At 46.6% G+C, this 20,822-nt stretch overlaps 1 protein-coding gene across 2 annotated transcripts; it reads left to right on the top strand.

Annotated features, from left to right (window-relative positions):
- The first annotated feature begins 809 nt into the window (after window positions 1-809).
- Window positions 810-19,021, top strand: LOC136052540 (solute carrier family 23 member 1-like). 2 transcript variants are annotated; one of them, XM_065742769.1, is made up of 13 exons: window positions 810-884; window positions 3,709-3,855; window positions 5,142-5,299; window positions 7,434-7,593; window positions 8,531-8,712; window positions 11,019-11,130; window positions 11,477-11,633; window positions 11,826-12,079; window positions 15,050-15,214; window positions 15,889-15,997; window positions 16,234-16,329; window positions 17,706-18,012; window positions 18,104-19,021. In XM_065742769.1, exons 1-12 carry the CDS (start codon window positions 831-833, stop codon window positions 17,972-17,974), a joined length of 1,863 nt encoding a protein of 620 aa, XP_065598841.1. In that variant the 5' UTR covers window positions 810-830; the 3' UTR covers window positions 17,975-18,012; window positions 18,104-19,021. The 2 variants fall into 2 exon arrangements, with proteins under 2 accessions (XP_065598841.1, XP_065598840.1); XM_065742768.1 differs by having other exon boundaries at window positions 17,706-19,021.
- The last annotated feature ends 1,801 nt before the right edge of the window (window positions 19,022-20,822 follow it).

Here is a 20,822-nt window from a genome sequence, read left to right on the forward strand (position 1 = left end):
AGGAGAGGTGGGGAGAGGTGGCTAGAGTGGCTTGATGGAACATTAACACTGCTATTTGTTAAGATAAGGGCAACTGGGCTTAAATGCATCTGATTATCTCCATTCAGCTAGATTCCTGAGCTGAATGGAGAAAATCAGATGACCCAAGGTAGTCTTTCTTTTTTTTTATGTAAATCTGATTTCTTTATACCTCTTTGACATTATCTTTTGATAATTTGTTGGTTTCTGTCTTAAAGAGTTTCACAGTAAATCCTCATTCTTTTCACGCTGTAATAAGTTTATAAAACAGGGTGATCGCAGTTGCACCTTAGCCAAAATACACAGCAATTTATATGCAGAACGCATTAAACCACCTGGAGACTGCACTTTCTAAAGACGAGCACAGACCTTCAAAGAAGCCCAACCCATGCAGAAAATGAAAGGTGCTGTAGATCAACAAGGAAGGAAGTTTCAAGACCGGGCTAGGGGAACAGGGAAACATCTTGTCTCTCTGATACCCCCTTGCATCCCTACCTACTGAGGAAATTCTTGCATCATTGGTTACTGCTTTGCTCTGTTCGAGAAAGATTGCTTTGTAGTTTGTTTTGAATGCCAGTCCCCTAATCAGCTGGAAAGAAGGAGTCTCTTATATAAGCCAAGAGGTAGGAAATACTTTGATAATACTGCTCACCTAGGACAGACTGTTGGCTGACTCCTGACATCCAGCTTCCACATTTGCTTATCCAGTTTCCTTAGGGCTGTGTCGACTAGGACAAGTAGCAGTTTGGGAAGCTTTCCTCTTCTTATTTGTGTTTCTTTTTCAAGGCAGTTGGTGAAGAAAACTGGAAGGCATGACCCCCCCCTCGGTCAAAGAGCTCAACGGGCTAGATAACCCCTGCTTCACGGTGAGTCTGCTCTTCCCTGAAAGGTTATTCTTGCATAAATCAGTGTGAGTCGTGCAAATTGAGGAGAAAGGGAAAGCCAGGAGATTGGACTGCCTGCGAGGAGGCTTGTTCTGTGGTCTGTCTCAGCTTTTCTATCAACAAGAATCTGAGGAATGATTGCCTGGCTGAAGTCTGCTGCTGCAGATTCAATGCAGTTTGCTCTCTGGTGCCCTTTTCACTTCTTTTCTCTCCATTGTCTCTAAAATGATAGAGTAGATGAATGTCAGTGCAAGTGCATCTCTGTTGAAAAGGAAGCGATTTGGTAGATCCTTATGCTGGTATCTCTGTTCAGAAGCATTTGTGTATTAATTAGTAAAATTACAAGAGAAATTTAGCCCACTGAAGATTGTGTTTCTTTGTCTTCTGGGTCTATTTATATTGAGGTAAACTGGGAGGCAGGTGAGTGAAAAAGGGACTTGGGGGTCAGTGGGTGAGAGTAACTGTGTAGAGCTGCAGCAGGGTAGTAAAATCTGTAAATGATGTGTGAATTCAGCGGTGTGCAGTGCTCTGGGGATACTGGGAGCTGTTACAGTGCCAAAGGGCACAGACTTGGGGCACAACAGCCCCATTGCCATCTCATGGACGAGGTCACCTCCATTAGAAATGAAGAAAGCTGTTTATTCTATGTTCTGACAGTGGGAGTAGAAAGGTTGGATCCTAATACACTGGCATAGACCACCCAGCCAGGGGGCTATGGAGGAGTCATTTAATCCCAAGTCTCCCATTTCTCAGAGTGAGCTTGCTGGGAACAGTGGAAGTGGAGTGCTGTGTGTTTCAGCTGCAAGCAGAGCCTCAGAGAGCAACTCAGAGCAATGAAGAGGCTTTCTTTTCACTGTTCACGGTCTCAGTTTTCACCTGTTCTGCTGCTGACAAGTCTGATGAATTGTATCTTCTTACAGTTTGAACCGCCATTTTCTTCTGCCTGTGGGTCCAGTAGTTCACTTTCTGACTGCCTTCCTGATAGATTTATTTAAGATGCAACACAGGGAGGGCATTCTGGGCCCCTGGGCTCATGAGAGCAGCCAGGCTGAGAACCACTGGCAGCAGCTCTGGCAGCTCCCGTGAGGGCCTATCCCTGGTCCAGCCTGTTCCTGCTTTGTCCTCCTCCCAGCACCTCAGCATCACAGGATGGCTGACATGGGAAGGGATCTCTGGGTCATCTGCTCCAATCCTTGCTCCAGCAGGGACACCAAGAGCAGGATGCCCAGGATCATGTCCAGATGGCTTTTGAGGGTCTCCAAGGAGGAGATTCCACAACTTCTCAGGGCAGCCACACAGTAAAGGAGTGCTTCCTGATGTTCGGGTGGAAACCCTTCTGTGTTTCAGTTTGTGTCCATCACCTCTTGTTCAGCCAGAATTTGTTTCCTATCCTGACTCATCTTGTTCTCTCAGCTTCATCCTTCTCTTGCTGGGCTGTGCTCGCTCCCCTCCAGCTCCTGGGGAGGGTCAGACATGCAGGACTGTGACTGACATAGGTTCTGCCTTGTTGGAATATATCCTCTGGTTAACACAGGAAAAGTTGCAGTGAAAGGAAAGGAGCTTACGGCTGTCTGCCTAGCTTAGGCTTCCTTTATCCGTGGTGTTATTCAGGAGTAGCTGTCCCCAAATAACTCCCTGCATAAGCAGTCTTAAATATTTTGCTGCTCATTTGTTAATCCACAGATCACGCTCCCCTGTTCTGAAATGAAAATGCCTCCACAGGGGGCTGTTTACAAGTGCCTTTTACTCATGAAGTTCATGCCTGAGCTCACTTGGAATTAACTCTGCACTCACCTATCTGTATTGAAGGAGCTGTGATGCTCCCAACCTGCCTAGACTGGGTAAGCGCAGTGTTTTGGGAGGTATCAGTGCACTTTAACAGTGTGATCTTGAATGGGACTTAGCCACAAGGATGGAGATTTCAAGGAAGTATGCAGTCCTTTGGGACTAATTGACCACACCTGCAAATTCACAATTAAATGTAACACTGATTTTACATCCTTGTTCCCTGACCACAGCAGTAGCTTCAGTATAGGTAGGCCATGAGTGTCACAGCGCACACTTTACTTTGTGTCCTTCGGCATCTTTATGTTTCAGCAGGACTTAGAAGATCAAAGAAAAGGGAAGCTGGGTGCTGTTTGAGCGCTTGTTGACAGCAGATTGCTCTGCCACGTGTGCTTGGGGTCCCCATGCTGGAGATGAGACCTCAGCTCACCCTGATTATGCCAGTTGGCTCATTTGAAATGGTTCACCAGGACCACATGCTCTGTGGTTTCCCCTAGTTCCTCTATTTTAGAGAGATGTCCTATGTGTGACCCAGTGCAGGTGTGTTTATTGAGGTGACTAGTAAGGATGTGTGTGAGGACATCAAGAAGGCTTAAGAGAAGGAAACAAAATGCAGAAAAGGCTTCTAGTCAAATTGGTCAAATTGCTTGAGGGTGTTTTGTCAGAAGAGCTCTTTGAGTGAGGCAGAGAACGGGGACTAGTGCAGCATGCAAGCATTAACCTGCTGCACACTCCTTGCTTCTGCTTATGGTTTCTCCATCCTTAGTGAGACATTAGTGATGCTAACACACTTTGTCAAAATGTCTTTTTGAGGCTGAGATGCCCTCAGACATTTCTTTGACTTGACAGGCACATGCAAATAAGCATATAAACAGTTTATCTAAGTGTTGCTCTTCTTTCCTAATCCCGACCTTGTTGAAAATTAGATTTGAAGTGCTCCCACGAGACATGGAGCACGGCTTCAAGACAGGCAGCTGCAGGGCTGGGCTATGGCTAATGAATGGTTTTTCTCATTGTTCAGAGCGAAGATGGGAGCCACCACTGTGCCTCACCAGATCGTGCTGCCCAGGGCCCAAAGGAAGATAAGGACAAGGGGCAGAACAACAAGCTGGCCTACAGTGTCACTGATGTGCCCCCCTGGTACCTGTGCATCTTGCTGGGTATTCAGGTGTGAGAGGTTTGCAGGCAATGGGTGGGGATGGATGGGATTTTACCAAACGTTCAGCTAGTTAATGGGGGTCAAAACCTGTATTTGGGAGTGCGTTAGGTACTCCTGATGCACCTGGAGTTGTGGGGTGGACCTTGGTGTCCTTAGGTCCTTCCCATCACTGCCTGAGCACTGACTGTAATCCTCTTTCCTGCAGCTACCCCTTCCTCTTTGATGTGCAAATAGAAAAGCAGAGGCTAGGGCTGGAATCAAACAGTTAATAAGGGGTCAGATGCCTCCACTGCCATCAGCAGAATACCTGTGGACTTCTGAACTTCTGCCTTTCTGCTGCAGTAATGGCTAAGCAGAGGCAGCATGAGAAGGGTCCACACTGCTTTGGCCAGTGTCCATGCCCAGGCATGTTAAATTACTCAGTGCAACCCAAAGTTACCGGGCACAAAGCCTCAAGGAGCAAAGCCCTCAGAATGATTAAGGAAACAATGGACTACTCTTGGAGCTTGGTGGACATCTAGGACTTTGTTTCCCTAAATGCTCACCTCAAATTTAGAATGTATAAAAACTAGGTTTTGTGAACACATCCACATTGTAATTTTAATGAAGTACACCTCTAACGAGCACATTGAGTTTCCAAGTGCCACCAATTCCACCACTGCAGTCCTGTAGTAAGAGTGAGAATTAGGAAGTTAGACCACCTGAAACAACCTTGCTCATCAGGTTATCTTTACATTTAGTAATTAACCATTAAAATATGCCTGTGAATCTTCTGAAAAATACTAGGCTTGATCTTTCCGTTTTTTGGCATTCATTTATATGGCTATTCATAATTGCACTGTGTGACAAAAGTTGCTGATAGCAAAGAACAGATAACTCCAATTTACAAGTGTTTTATGTCATTGGTTGAGGTGCAAATGAAACAAACTGAGACATTTGTACTCTGTTCATGTGGTCATTCTGTTACCTTTTCTTATGATGTCCCCTCATTCCTGGTAGACTACACCCAACAGTTTTGTCTGCAGGGCTGGGAATAAACCTGTTGTGTATGACAGTGATCTGGGGAGTCCAGAGCACTACAGAAGATCTTTGGGCATGAAAGGTGGGAGAAGTCTGTGGGGGTGCACCGCAGATCGTGTAGGTACAAGAATGTTTATCAAAGAAGAGAATGAGTAGTACTGGTATCATTCAAATACAAATGTGCAAGTTACTTGTGGATTTCCCTCAGTAACACAGTGATGTTGTATTTCTGGTTATGTGTTCTCCTTCACCTCATCTTTCTCTGTGGCTCCTAGCATTTCCTGACAGCCATGGGAGGTCTGGTAGCCATCCCGCTGATCCTCTCCAAAGAGCTTTGTCTCCAGCATGACCTCCTCACCCAGAGCCACCTGATAAGCACCATCTTCTTTGTCTCAGGAATTTGCACCCTGCTTCAAGTCCTCTTTGGAGTCAGGTAGGTCAACTGCAAGAAAAGAGACATGCAAAAAAATTATAGATGCAATTTCTAAGTGCTCAGCAGCCAGATTGCTGTAAAGCAGTGAGGGTCATTTGTGACCCTTAGGCAATCAGGACATGTGGCAGATGCCATATATGACAGGTTTGCAGGGCTGCCTCACTGTTTGACTTTTGCATTTCCTGGTAGTTGGTTTGTCTTTTGTTGGGCTTATAAGGAATCTGTCATGCAAAATGTAAAGCATTAAAAGATACTAAAAAAGATATTAAAAGAAAGTAAATAGTGCGTGCTGTTCCTTACCAGAGACCCTACAGCTGTGGCATGTCCCTTTCAATCTGGCTCTGGGAGCACAAAGACCTTCAAAAACTTAGGGCAGGGGGTAAGTGGGAGAAATTGAAGCCCATCTGCCATCTTTAGGGACTCAGGAGAAAGTTAAATACTTTGTAAGAGACATATCCACAGCAAACCAAGCCTGGGGAAACAGTTAGAAACAGATTTCTTTTTCTCCTTTTACTGCTTTCTCAAAGCCTGTTAGTAACTGATAATCATGAGTCACCAGCTAGACTGTTGGGAAAACAATAAAATATAAGGTTGAGGGATGCTTTTTCCTGGAAAACATCAGTGCTACTATCCAATGCCCTGAGGAACACTCAGCTAAGTGCTCTGTACAGTTCATGATGTCCATATTTAAGAAAGACTGATTCAGAGGAGAAGAGGTGACAGGAGGGACAGAGACAATCTGTTGATGTTGCATGGTAATGGGAGGCAGCTCATCTTGTGGAGGTAACGTAAGCAAGATTGTCTGGTTTAGCTTGGCCAAGTGGTGGCTGAGTGGGTCTGGCTGCAGCCTGCAATTAGCCTGAGAGAGAAGAGATGGGATAAGGCAGGGAAAAAAACAGTTCAGCTAAAATACAGTGCTGGCATGTGAACAAAGAGATGGGAACTGGCTGTGGAAATTGGGAGGTTCCTTCCAAAAGTGAGTACAATCTGAGAGCAGCCATCCAAGTAGTATCTGGTGGAAAATCCCAACCCACCATAACCTGCAGCTCAGCCATGTGACAGAGCGTGAAAGAGTAGTGATGGGTCCCAGGTGGTCATTAGAGACTATTCAGGAGGCTCCTGAGGAGATACAGGTCACTTATCATTGTGGTGACCCTTAGCAAATACATCATGCAGTGATGATCAGTGCATAGCATCTCCTTCTCTAAACTGGCAATCTTGCAAACCCTGCTGGAAAAAAAGCCACGTCCCCCATATTCATCAGTCCAGCTTGCTGTTAGCTCACCAACACCAGCTGGGAGACAGCTTCAGGGCCAGTACACCAATAGCTATGAGGCTATCACTGCCCTGCTGCTGCTCTGAGCAGGTGCCACTGGGTTTTTTGGTGCAGGAAGAGGTTGCTTTGGGAGCTGCTCCCAGGGAGGCTTTCTGAGTAAATAAAGCTAAGGCACTTTGGAGGTTTCTCTTGGCTTTTTCAGAGCTTGCTGCTGTGTCTGTGTAGTTCTTTTTTCCAGTGTCAGTGGCAAAAGAGCAGAGGAATTAGCTTTACAGAACAATCTCTAAGAGGTAAATCATGATTTCCAGTGCCCTTAGTCTGAAGATGGTTGTGGCATGGAGGGTAGTCAGTGTGTGCTTGTGTTTATAAGCAGGTTGTGAAGAAAAGTGAGGCAGATCAAGGGGACAGAGGAAATAACTAGATATTGGTGAGGTTTTGGCACAGGTCAGTGGTAAGCTTTTCTTCAGTCTCATAATCTTTCTTCCTTTCTCTTCTGTCTTCCTCCTGCTTTTTTTTTTTTTGGCTGCTCTTTTACCACACGCAGCTCTATGACCTAGTCACACCTTAGAAGGACACGCATTTCCTTGAAGCAGAGAACCAGTGTGCCTCCCTCTGTTGTGGTTGCTGCTCTTGAGTACAATTGGCAACAATTCCTAAGCACTGTTAGTGATGGAGACCTGCCAGAACAGATCAAAAGACACTGCCAGAAACCATGAACAGGCTGTTGGGTTTTTTTTTGTTTTGTTTTTGTTTTTGGTCTTTATTTTTTAATTTATTTTGCTTTCCTTTTTCTCACCTAAATGGAGCTATGATTCCAGCGTTCTTACTTGTCAGCTTTTCCCTCTGTTCTCCTTCTAGGTTGCCTATTATTCAAGGAGGAACTTTTGCGTTCCTGACCCCCACGCTGGCCATGCTGTCCCTCCCCAAGTGGAAGTGCCCTGCCTGGACAGAGAACGCCACACTTGTGAATGTTTCTTCACCTGAATTCATCGAGGTCTGGCAGACACGAATGCGAGAGGTACATCAAATTTTCAGTGGCTCTTGTTCTGTGTCAAGGTTGTTTGCTTTTGGAAAAGCACCTCACCATGGCAGGGCCATCAGTGCTGGGAGCCTTCCATCTCCAATGGCCCTTAGCCCCTGCCCTGTTACAGCTTCCTGGGTATGTAGGCTCTACTGTTTAGCTGCCATTGAACAGGAGAGACGAGGAGTCCTTGGGTGATTATGGGCCCTGCAAAGTCTCTGCTGGTCCAGACAGACCTGTTATCCATAGGCCGTAGATCCCTTTGGAACCATCATGAGGGAAGATGCTCAGTACTGCAGGTTTATCACCAAATCTGCAAAGACAGCAGCTTCGCCCCTGAGTCTCCTGGCTGGACACGAGAGCAGCTAATGGCTAGGATTAGGATCATCAGGATGCAGTCACTGGCTACTTAAACAATGACTGTCAAACACGGAAAAGTTCAGAGTAATGATTGTGTCCTCAGAGGTAAACTGATACTCAGAAAAAAACAGAGGCTGTTATGACATCCTGTCCTACTGGTGTGCTGAAATGCCCCAAGCCCTTCCCAGGTGGGAGGTGTGTGGAGGCCATGGCTCTATTCCCATTTTCAGACCAAGAGCTTTTCCCCAGCATTTTGGGGGAGCAGAAAGAGGGTACAGGGAAGCTGACACATGCTTGGGTGGCACAGAGGGCAGGCACAAGAGATGTTTGGAATGAAACAAGCCCTAGTAAGGACTAAATCCCTCAGCCAAAGTGGGAATTGCTGTGCTGGTACTTTGGTGGTCCTTCCCCACATATAATGCTCAGCAGAGCCCTGCTGCAGTCAGTGGTAAGCCTTCATGCCTGTCTGTCTTTGGAGGTGTGCCTGGCTCTCACAGTGGTTTGGTACTGACTTCCTTATGAAAAAGCTTGAGAAAAAACTTAACAGTCTGCTCTCTTCCTCCCTTTTTTCCAGCTGCAAGGATCTATCATTGTAGCTTCTTGCTTTCAAATCTTTGTTGGATTTTCTGGCCTTATTGGATTTCTGATGAGATTCATTGGCCCCTTGACAATAGCCCCCACCATCACCTTGGTTGCTCTACCTCTCTTTGATTCAGCTGGGGATAAAGCCGGGCAGCACTGGGGCATAGCATTCATGTAAGTATCACTTCCCTGGAGCTCGAGATTTATTTGTTGAGCACTAACATGCAGAAGGCTTGTGCAAGACACTAGCATGACAGTTGCCTTCCAAGAAGCTTTGAGACCTCAGCGACACAAGCAGCCAAGCAAAACACAAAAACAAGTTTAAAAAAAAAAGACTAATTTTGTGAAAACTCAGTTCTTAGCACAGTAGAGAAACAAGTCTTTCCAATGTGCCATTGCTGAAGGCAATTTCTGTTATAGTTCCTTATGCACACTGTCGCACACATCTGTTATTTAAGTTAAAAAGACATTTCAAAAATAACAGTTAAGCACTCAGAGATATGTATTCCTCAAGTTAGAATAGCTGCTGCTTCATGCTTTGTTTTCAAGCCATGATGAAGAATTGTTTTTTCCCCAGAGGCCCTGTGGGGCTCTGGAGATGTCTTCATAGTGTGCATGTGCCTTTGCAGCATTGAGAGCATTCTTTCAGGGAAATTCGTGTGTGTGTGTATGAGCATACAAGAATTTTAGAAACAATTTCAGAAAATAGAAGTGCTGCTGCATGGTTCCCCTGCAGATAAACGTTTTCAGATTCAGTGCAGGCTTAAGATTGGGATAGCATACAACAGCAACAGGTTGTTTTCCTCTATAAGGACTCCTAACAGTTTGCTACTGCTTTCAGAGCTGTCTTTGGAGACTCAGAGATCAGCCTTGAGCACAGCCTGGGAAGGCAGTGTGCTGTAACAGGGATGTGATCAGGCCCCAGGTGGACCTCCTGCTCCCAGCTCCACTTTTCCTGTCACTGTTGGTTCTCTTCTGCCTGCCCACGCCTGCACTCCCAGGCCCCACATGTCACCTCTCTTCTTCACCTGCAGTTCCCCACCCAATTGATCTCTTACAAAGCACCCCATAAAGATCCCAAACCCCGCCTGTCCCACTGCTCCTCAAGTTTCCTTTCACCATTGTTTCTTCCACTACATCTCTAGCTCTAATGATTTGTTCTAGTCTCTTGACTTAGACAACCTGATTTCTCTCTTCAAAATCTATTTCCTTGTTGGGGCTATCTCATTATTTCACTTCCCTTCTTCAGTCCCTAGCTCCTAACCTCTGATTCTCTCCTGACTGCTTTGCCCAGCAGTGCTGCTCCATTAACAGGGTTTCCCTGCCCACATCCAGCCCCTGCACACAACCCTGGCCACTCTTTCTGTTCTCATCCTTTCTGTCTGAACTTCTACCTGTGCCAATCCCAGTCTCAGGCAGAGACAGATGACAGAGAAGGTAGAATACATGGGCTCTGTGGTCTCAGCTCTGCTGTGTATCCCTACCACATCCCAGAGCTTCCATTACGGAGGCTTTATGTTGCCTTGAGAAACTGGTTTGGTGTGTGCTCACTTGCACCTCGGTGATGGTACATACACAGTTAATCACTTGGTAATATTCCAGAAAAAGCAAGCTCGAAGTCTTTATGGCTTGCACATGCTAAAGTCAGAGATGATTTTGCTGAGTAGCTGGGACCTGAGATGAATGATCACTGCCACAGACTTATCATACTTGAGCAGGGTTATGTGAGAAAGAGCAACATGCCTCTCCCAAAGATCCAAATTCTACTCAATCTCAAATAGGCAGATCTTACTACTGCTCAAGGCAAAATGATCTTCTCAACTATGTCTATTTCTTGAATGTCGCTCTTTGAAATAGGTTTAGGATATATTTCCCCAGAAACATTTGGCCTGGGGCAGATGTTTTCCATGGAAATTTTCATTCTAAATGGAAAAAGTGAGGCAGAATTATAAGCAGCTGAAAATAGCATCTATTAATGGAATATGTCAGGCAACCAGAATAATAAGCAGCGACACCTACCCAAGATAGACGAGTGTTCTGCAGTGATTCATCAGGCTGCTGAGCTCCATTGTTAATGTAAGTGCACAAAATGTGCAGAGGCAGTTGGTCTGGGCTCTGTAGCTTTAGGAACCAGGAATGCAAGCCGGTTCCTCCTCAGACAGTCTGCATCCAGTCAAGCAGTGCTCTTGGATGGTGACTGATAACCTTTGGCTGTGTATCGTGGTGTGTCTGTGCAGCTCTGTGCTTCTGTTGGTAGAAGGTGTGGGACTGCCCAACGGATGGGAAAGGAGCTGCACCTCGTGGCCACTGGAGCAAGGCCTGGAGGCTTGGGGTAAACATAGGCACTGCGACCTTTGGTGCTGAGAGCTTGTATTTTGGGGTTCTCTGTAGTCCTGGATATCAGCTGACAAGGCCTTCAGTCCACGTGGGGACAGGTGAGCACACACTTTGTCTCATGGTCTGTTTTTCCTTCCTTCCAGGACTATTTTTTTCATAGTTCTGTTCTCTCAGTACCTGAAGGATGTCCCTGTGCCACTGCCATCGTATCGGAGGGGCAAGAAGCACTCCATCTACCTCTTCCAGATCTTCCCGGTATGTTAGTACTCCAGGTGACCTCAGTGACATGGCAGAGGGACCAGCCTCACCTGGTCCAGGTTATCTGGGCTGTTTCCACTCACTCCAAGTGGACTTAGCACTTCCCAACCCGGGCTATGCTGCAAGGGGCAATGGGAAGAAGGGGAGAAGGGCCCATGGTGCTGTTTGTAGGGCAGGAAGGAGGGCCACCAGGATGCTTGCTGTCACTCTGCCTCTATCCCATGTGCATGCTCACATGTGCACAGGGAAAGGGGCAGGGGAAGGCCTTGTCCCAGACCTGTCTGTTGTTGCTGGAGATGGGGCCCTGCCGTAACCAGATCTTGCTGCTGTATGTGATGGGCAGGTGCTGCTGGGGCTGTCCCTGAGCTGGCTGCTCTGCTACGTGCTGACGGTGACTGACGTCCTCCCCACGGATCCCACTGCTTATGGTCACCTGGCACGGACAGACACCCATGGGGACGTCTTGTCTCAGGCTCCCTGGTTTCGGCTCCCTTATCCAGGTACTGCAGCACAACTGCACAACCCTGTCCCTTATCCCTTACTGCTGCACCCTGCCCAGCTCACAACCACCACAGGGAAGTGAAGTGCCCCAAATCAGGCAAACACACACAAATACCCTTGCTGTTCTTCCCTCTCAGTAGATTTTGGGGAAAACGTGCCCCACTGACCTGAACCAAGCTCTTTATTTGCAGGACAGTGGGGAATGCCAACAGTCAGCTTGGCTGGGATATTCGGCATCCTCGCTGGGGTGATTTCCTCCATTCTGGAGTCCATGGGGGATTACTATGCCTGCGCCCGCCTGTCTGGTGCCCCACCACCACCGAAGCATGCCATCAACCGTGGGATCGGTGTGGAAGGCATTGGCTGCCTCCTGGCTGGGGCCTGGGGAACAGGGAACGGCACCACGTCCTACAGTGAGAATGTGGGGGCCCTGGGCATCACCAAGGTGAGCCTCACACGGTAGGGTGGCTGCCACATGCCCTGCCCTCGTGCAGATCCTCTCAGTGTGGTTACAAGTGTGTTGTGTACATTGGTGCGGAAGGCTGCTTTAGCCCAACCCTGCAGCAGATGCCACCCAAAAATGGGCTTGCTGCCCACAGGCACTTGGTAATCACCTCAGAGCAATACAAATCACGTCACACGGGTTGTCATTCCCTCTTACTGCTCACGGTCTGCATATGGGGGAAGTACAGGCTGTTGTTACTCATGGCTCCTGACTTAGGCTTCTGTAGAGAGAATAAGTTACACTGAGCTATTCTGGAAACTTCCTGACTTGACTGCTTGTATAACTGCCTATCTGCCTGTCTAGCCTCCTAAATAAATGGAAGGAAAGGAGATATCTTTAATAGGGTTTCAAGTTCCCCAGGTTTCATAACCTAAGGATGACAATCATGTGAAAGGTAGACCATTTATTTGAGATTCTGAAATGTGATGGCAAATGGTACATGTTTTTATCTCTCTTTAAAGGTGTGTGAATTCCCTGAGTATCTTGTTGCTCTTATAAGGGATATTTCCAGAGATAGATGAACTTGACAATCAGATCATAGATGTTCACTAAGCCTCATTGCTAGGGGATAGGTACATCCAGCAGCCAACTTGAAAATATTTCTAAATCATTGTCAAATAAGCTGTGAGTCTGTAAATAAAAGCAGAAGTTGAGTTACAGCTCCTGAACTATAATATTAGTTATTTTGCTGGATTTTATAAACCTCAAAATAACCATTTTTCACCATGTTTGACTGAACTGTTTGTTTCCAACTGCATGTAGTCCACTTTAGCCTGTCACCCATACCTTGTCACAGTCTGGTTGGTGCATACTGACCCTATACATAAGCCTGTTCTTTCATTATGTAATTAGCTGATATGACCATAGTGCAGAAGTGCCCAGACCCATAATTATCAGTTTATAGGGCATGCCTTGTTCCTGTGTACTCCAAGCCCTTCCACAGACCTGCCATCTGTGCTGATTCAGGGCATAGTTCGCTTGGATCCCATCTCTGCTCACTTTATTCAGACTTAAGAGACCAGAAGACAGTCTCACAGAGTCACAGAATGGCTTGGGTTGGAAGGGGCCTCAAAGATCATCTAGTTCCAACCCCCGTGCGTTGGGCAGGGCTGTCACCCACCAGCTCAGGCTGCCCAGGCCTCCATCCAACCTGGCCTTGAACCTCCAGGGATGAGGTACCCACAGCTCTCTGGGCACCTGTGCCAACACCTCACTGCCTTCTGAGTGAAGAATTTCTTTCTCAGTCATTTCTAAATCAGACTGGGGTTGCTGAGAGCACAATTGCCAAGATCCAACATATTAAATGGCACCAGACACCTACGTTTGACATACTGGATCAAACCCAGTGTGCCAGCACTGAGCTCCCGTTTCCAAGAAAGCAAGAGGAGAATTTTAGAGAGGGATAAAGATTTTTGGGAAACTGTGCAGTTTGTTCAGCTTTAAGAACAAAAAAAGCAGTTTTCTTGTTTCCCTGACATAATTGAAACAAACAATTATGAGAAGCTTTAGAAGCAGATGCTCCCAGCTGTGGTATCAGTGAATTAGTTAATTTGCCTTTGAGGCCAACTCCATATATTGGGTAATTCGACATTTGACAATTTTGGCAAATTAAGAACCTGAAGCTTCACTCTAATCCAGGAACAAACAGACCTTTTGGCTTTTATTAAATTACTGCTCTGATGGTTATACTGTCCCAAGGTTTTAAGCCAAGGAATATATAAAGTGCACCTGAAGGTACTTCATGATTTTATTTTGAAACTCCCCACCAAATGTAACTCATTTCTTTCACACTCAACTAAAACTTGGTATTTCATAAATATGCACCTTTAAACTATTTTAGGAAATATTTTAAAAGGGACACTACTAGTTACTGGCAATGTTTTGGTTGAAAGCATTTGCAAAAAGCCCTTGCAGAAAAATTAAAATAAAAAAGACATTCTTCAGATTCTTCAGTGGAAGGATTAAAATAATTAATTGAAGTGTAAATTGTTTGCAGAGGATTACAGAACGTCTCTGCCCAAGACAGGGATACTGTAAATCTTAGTGTGATTCTTTAAGTTGCCCAAGTTTTGGTGTGGCAAAGCATATCTTGAATTGAAAGTCTAACAAATATTGCTGCTTTGCTGTTGAATTTCTGTAAGCCATGAATGTCTCTTTAGTCCCTGTGTTTGTCAGATACTCATCTTCTTTCCTATTCACACACTCCAGCAGCCCTATATGAAAGGCCTGGCTTGGTGCTTAGTCCCATCTTTGTTGTAGTGCCGGACTAAGAAGTACTCCCTGGATCTCCCTAGGGAAGATTGAGAGAAAGATGGGTTGACTGAAGCTAGGTGTGTGATTGCAGGTAGGGGCAGGCCAAGAGTCTTCTCCAGTTCTTATTAGCCTGGTGTTGATTGTGTAAAGAATATAGCAGGTGCAAGAGCTCGAGATGGAAGCAGCCAGCCTGGCCAGCTCTGCTTTCTCACATCTCAGTCCCCAGAGAGAGGATGTCCTGGTGCAGGATGCTTAGCTGTAAGCCATTTGTAGGTGGAAACCCAACCTCTGCTGGGGGTGTTGTCCAGTGAATTAACTGGGAGCAGCCTGTGGGTATGCCACAACATTTCTACACTGCACTGAAAGCATGTGGGATTAGTGTGCTCTTAATAACGTGCTTTTTGTTTCACAGTGAACTGTTAAGTCCTAGCAGCAATGAGGAAGAGGACAACAAAGCAAATAGGTGTGAATCCGTGAGTGTTCTCAGGGTGCTTATTACAATAAATATTCCCTAGTCTACAACTGCAGGGACTTTCCACACAGCGTGAGCTTCCCATCTGAACCCAAAGCTTGGAACTGAACGTGCCACCGTGCTTTGGCTGGACGTGCAACCCTGCGCTGCTGGTGTGTCACTGCCTGCTCTTCCTCCCGCCCCAGGTGGGGAGTCGCATGGTGATGGTTGCCGGTGCCTGTGCCATGCTCCTGAGCGGCGTCTTTGGGAAAGTGGGGGCCATGCTTGCCAGCATACCCACCCCTGTCATCGGAGGCATGTTCCTTGTGATGTTTGGCATCATCACTGCAGTGGGGGTTTCCAACTTGCAGGTAACAGCCGTGTGAGCACCTTTTCACTCCTAGAAAAGCTTACTTTGGTTTCAAGCCAGATTCTCAACAGCCTGAGTCAGACTTAAGCCGGGCTGCGGCAAGTGCAAACATTTGTACTGGCAGTTCCTCGGGTGAAGGTAAGGGAACTTTTGCAGAGAGACCAAATCACAGAGAGAAGTTCATGGTTGAAACAGGGCTTGCTGGCACCTGATTAATGTCACAGCCAGGGCTACTCATCCCTGTCTCGTGGTTTTATCTGAAGGAAGCTGTTATCAGCAAGGGAGGAGTTTCTGTAGCTGCTCCTACAGGTGATTTCTCTCTCTGTCTTATAATAATGTGCGTTTAGAGGAGGGCTTTTTGAGTAGAGGTCTCAGTGAAGGGTTTCATTTCCAGTTCTGGGAGTGGTGGTGATGGCTGAATCACACCTTTTCTTAGTGTCTCAGCTGGAGATCACAGAGTGCTTTGCCATCTGACTGTATCTGCCATATACAGTTGCTAGTGTATCCCATACATTTTTGGAAGCATCTGCTAATTTTGGTTCAGCTTCAAGCAGAACTTTGTTATAACGCTTGTGTTTGTGTGTCCATCTGAGCATGGCTCACTAATGAACAGCAGTCCACGGGTTTTGATAGTTCCAAACTGCCAGTACTAAAGTATGCAATTTCTCTGTGCAGTACGCGGATATGAACTCCTCCAGAAACATCTTTATATTTGGATTCTCTGTATTTGCTGGACTCACAGTTCCCAACTGGGCAAACAAGAATAATACGCTGCTAGAAACAGGTAAGAAGTGACAGCACATTTTAGAAGCATTTCCTGTAGCATAAAACTGAAGCAGGGTGTGCTGCTCTTGTCCTCTGCTCGATGCCTCCCTCGCATTGCCAAATCTCAGGCTCTGCTTTGGGATTTGCAGGTCTTGCCTAAATAAGCATGCAGTTTGCAGCCTCTTGGTGCTGAATATGTTGCTGGTTAAGTAATGTCTCTTTGCACCATTACCCAAAGCTGTATTTTTCTTCTAGGAATCATCCAGCTGGACCAGGTGATCCAGGTGCTTCTCACCACTGGCATGTTTGTGGGTGGACTCCTGGGGTTTATCCTCGATAACACCATTCCAGGTAGGATTTTGCTGAAATGAGCTATGCTGCAAGTCTGTGTCTGCCCTCAGGTTTGTCACCCAGAATTATTTGTCCTCATTACCACTGCTCTATGGGGAGAAGTTGTGATAGCAACCATGAGACTCTGTGTTACTGAACTCCTGGAGAGGGCTGAGGGAAGGAGAGACAAGGAGCCCACCAGTGGAATTGTCTCTGGTTTCAAAACAGTAGCTTATAAAAAAAAAAGTACATGTTTTTCAAGAGCAACCTAGTTTGAGGAAAAGTAAATTTAGTAAAAAATGTCCTTTACATAACACGCTAGCCTCGGTCACGTTGTTGGTTGAAAGGAGAGAGAAAGGCAACTGCAAGAGTTGGGAACACAGTAAGAAATATTGCTTCCTTGCCTGTAAGCTCAGGCTGGATGTTAGGAAAAATTTATTCTCGGAAAGAGTAATGCTACACTGGCACAGGCTGCCCAGGGGATGGTGCAGTCACTGTCCCTGGAGGTGCTCCACAACCGTGTGGATGTGGCACTGAGGGGAGGTGGGCATGGAGGGGTGATGGTTGGACTGGGTGATCTTAGTTCTCTTTTCCACTCTTAATGATTCTGTGATTCTATGATTCATGATGGGCAACATGTTGATGTGTGCCTGCTTATGAAAGCTGCTGAAATTGAGGTCGAACTGCTACCTTATCAGGGGAAAGCAGCAGAAAGGGCTGATGGCCAAAGATAGGATCTAGGACCTATAGCTGCCCCTCGCAACCAGCAAAGACCCTCTGATTTTCATGGCACAACAATAGGAAACGAAGTTTTGCTACAGAAAGAGAACAGGAAGAGCACTCTGTAAACCAGACTCTTTTTTACTTCCTCAGACTTTTTGAAAAGCCAATATCCTTTTGGCTCATTAATTTTATTGTACCCTTGATCTTCAGCTCCTCCAGGCAGAATTTATAGGTGTGCTCACTCCCTTTCCCAAGAGGGATTTAGCTGTTGCAGGAATTACAGGCATTTAGCAATTGCTAGCTAAGCTTTATTCCCTTACCTCATGGTATCTGAGCAGTTAACACTCAGCTTTGCTTTTCAAGCACTTTATGAGGTCTCTTGAATAGTTCTTCCATCCCCTGTGGCTTCTGAAAACCTGCCTTACTATCTCTGATTCCCACAAGAATCAGTGGAGAAGACTGGAAGCTACTGCAGGAAGATGGGTATTGTCTAACAGCACGGTAGCTAGTTCTTGTAAAAAGCTTTGGAGCTAGAAGGGTTTAAATGCAGGGGATCTCTATGTTTTAGTGGGTCTGATGGGATCTGAGAGCCAAATGTGGAGTGCACAAGGCAGTCACATGTTCAGAACACTCATCTGGGTGTTTGAGTCACAATTTCCTTTTTTCTTTCACAGGAACGCAGGAGGAGCGGGGACTCCTGGCATGGAAGCAGAGCCACAGGGGGGAGGTGGACAACTCCCAGCTCATTTCCAAGGTCTATGATCTTCCATTTGGCATAGGCACTAAACACTGCGCTCTCTCTTGGTTTCGGTATCTCCCTGCTTGCCCCAAAAAACTACCTGGTGGCAACAAAATGGATGAACTGAAGGCTGCTGGACAAGAAAGCAGTGTTACAGCAAGCTTAGGAAGAGACTCTGAGATAGGTGCTGATACAAGGATATAAGCACCAGGCCTGAAGGTGAACTTGTCACTCAAGCAGAGGTACGAAAAGCATGTCTGCAACCCCCATCACTTGAGCATGAGCTGGAGCAAGAGAATGACAATGCCTTTTTTTTCTTAACTCTGTCTCCAGTGCCACGGGTGACCTTGAGGGAATAATTTTTGTTCTCCCTGCTCCTGCCTGCCCACCTCTAGGAAGAACACAGTCCTACTTGGGAAATGCCTGGGAAAGACATTCAGTTTCCTTCCTTGCCCTGAGTCCTGGGGACCCTGAGGGAACAGTTGTTAGGCTGAAGCAGAGCTCTTCCTTTCCCCTGTCCTGACTGCTCTTGGGGCCACAGGAGAAGGCATATCTACTGCATCCTGAAGTTTATCCCCTCCACCTTAATTATCTGTAATGGCAACTTTCACCTCTCAGCTTGTGGTTTACACCTTTTCCTGGCCGAAGGGAAGAAGTGGGCACCACTAGGCCATGACTCATCTCATTCCCATGACACTTTAAAGTCAAATGAATGTTGTTGGAAAAGCAGCATCTAAGGTTAATGGGTCCAAGGCACCTAAGGTTAATAAGGTCTTCTGAAGTTGCCTCTCCCTACCTACACTGCAGAGAGATCTGCAGACTTTACTTAGGTTCCTGACCTGTTAGATATAACCAGTTTTACTGACAGGAATCCCAGCTTGGATGCTAGGAGCCAGCTTCTCCAGGGCACTAAATTACACAGTGATGAAGGAATCTTCATCAGAGATGAAGGAGAAACCTTCTGCTTGTAGTGTGATGTGCCTCTACAACTGTTAAGTTCTGTGCCCCCCCACTGTTTGATTTGGTTTGGTGATGGTGTGGTGACAGCCACTTCTCTGGAAAACAGCCTGTAGCCTCTTGCTGCTTTCCACTCTCAGCAGAAAACAGCCTTAACCTGTTAATGTTAATGTGACTGCACGTGGTGCTGGCTGTTGGTGACATGCAATAACATTGCTGTAACATTAAGATCCTATTTCCTGCACTGAGATTTATACTTAGATATTCTGGGGGAAAAATAAATAATATTTGCAACTGAATGATATTTCTTGGGTTGACTGCCATAGTGAGCGGTTGGTTGCACTCTTTAACTCCCAATACACCACATGATGTTATGATGTGGAATATCAATAATACAACAGAAATCGTAAAACCATAACAGTTGGGATCCTAAAAGATGAAACAGTGTGGTAGTCTGCTGTACTAGCAAGTTTGAGGGCCTCCATTCAGGACTGTTGCTGAATGTCTTTGGGACAAAAAAAAGTTATTTGCATGTTCAACTATGCCTGATTTTACAAACCCAGATTAGTCCTGGGCATCTCAGCTCTGGCACTGCCCTGAGTCTTCTCAGTGCTTCCCACACCTCTAAGCTCATGCATTGATAGCCTATATTCCCAGGGGATCTAGCAGATTAAACCCCCGGTCTTCTATATCTCTCTCAAATTTACTTGTGCCGCTGCATATATGTAAAAGCAGCCTGTTAATCTGCATCACTCCGTCCCCACGTCCTGTGACGCTGCTGCTGGCCAGACCCAGCCTAAGCTGCAGGAATGGGTTAATGGCCACAGGACGGCAGCTGATCAATGAGGTACAAGATCTTGCATTCCCACCCTGCTGCCATGTCTGTGCCCTGCTCCTGTGCTTGGTTCCAGCTCCCTGGGGCAGAGCACAAGCAGAGCCCATCTTCACTGCAGCACAGCCCGAAGCCCAGGCGGCACAGACAGCGGTACACAAGAAGTATGCTGCTCTGCAGCAGCTGTGTCTGGTGCTGCTGAGGCTCGAGGCACTTCTCAGAAGCTATTTCTGTCCCTGTTTCGAGCTCAGGCTATTAACCGCCCCTTGAAAATTCTCCTTTGGTGCGTTTGTTATTCGCTTGTTTGTTTTTTGACTCAGAGGGATGTTTCCAGACTCGAAAATGAAGCAGGCAGGGTGAGGCTGCAGGGCCATCACTCCCCGCCGGCTGCATGCAGCCACCCGAGGTTTGAAAACAGCTTTGACTTCGCACCACAGGACACAGCTTCTGTTTACTTGCTCCCTGATAAGTGAAAGATCAAGGGATTCTCAGGTGCAAAACTGAACACCTAAAGGCTCTTCTGGACTGCCTGAGAACAGCAAGCTGCCCCCTACCTGTTACCCTTTGCTCCTGTTTACTCCTGAGTGCAGCAGAACATGATGAAGTCAGGCAGTGTGGGGTGATCCTGCTTGCAGCTTCGTAGAGGTGCACGCCGTGAACTGCCTAAGTGCAGGCAGCAAATCCTGCTGTTCAAGCTGCAGAGAGAGCTGGTGAGGGGTGTGTGCTTGTACCTGGTTATGCTGGCTCTGGACCAGCTCATTTCCATAGCTTCCTAACCAGATGTGAACTGGACAGTGATGTGAGCTGCTCTGTTATATCCACAGCGTTGTGATCATAAAATCAAGCTCCTTCCCCTTCACTGAACGAACAATGTGGTGCCTCCACATACACAGCAATACCACGCTCAGGAATTAAGGCTGCTTCCCTGACAAGGCAGAGCAGCCTTCCCACACCAGGGCAGCACAGGCTCTGGCTGGGTGGTGCTGGCTCTGCACAAGGCGGCTGCCTTCCATTGTACACACAGGCTTGCACCCTGCAATCTGTGGACATGCTGCAGGAAGAACTGAAGTCATGTGCTCCTCATCCTCTCCTTAATGATATAAATGCGTCCCACATCACTTGCTACCTTTTGGAATTGTTATTTCTTACCTTCACAGCTACCTGAACACACCTGTTGATTCACATTCATGTTCAAGCCTGAAGTTCTCCTGGTGAAGCACCAAAAGCTGTCCCATGATCTGATCAAAGGAATGCATCTACGCA

Source organism: Cyrtonyx montezumae, unplaced genomic scaffold (assembly GCF_038088225.1).
Source record: "Cyrtonyx montezumae isolate F1298 unplaced genomic scaffold, pur_monq_1.0 scaffold_3, whole genome shotgun sequence".
NCBI lineage: Eukaryota > Metazoa > Chordata > Aves > Galliformes > Odontophoridae > Cyrtonyx > Cyrtonyx montezumae.

Excerpts from the sequence above, each read along its gene's own strand:
- LOC136052540 (XM_065742768.1), top strand. The coding sequence starts at position 831 with ATGACCCCCCCCTCGGTCAAAGAGCTCAACGGGCTAGATAACCCCTGC. Across the intron at positions 5,300-7,433 it reads CAAGTCCTCTTTGGAGTCAG|GTTGCCTATTATTCAAGGAG; the intron begins GTAGGTCAACTG and ends TTCTCCTTCTAG. Across the intron at positions 11,634-11,825 it reads GTTTCGGCTCCCTTATCCAG|GACAGTGGGGAATGCCAACA; the intron begins GTACTGCAGCAC and ends CTTTATTTGCAG.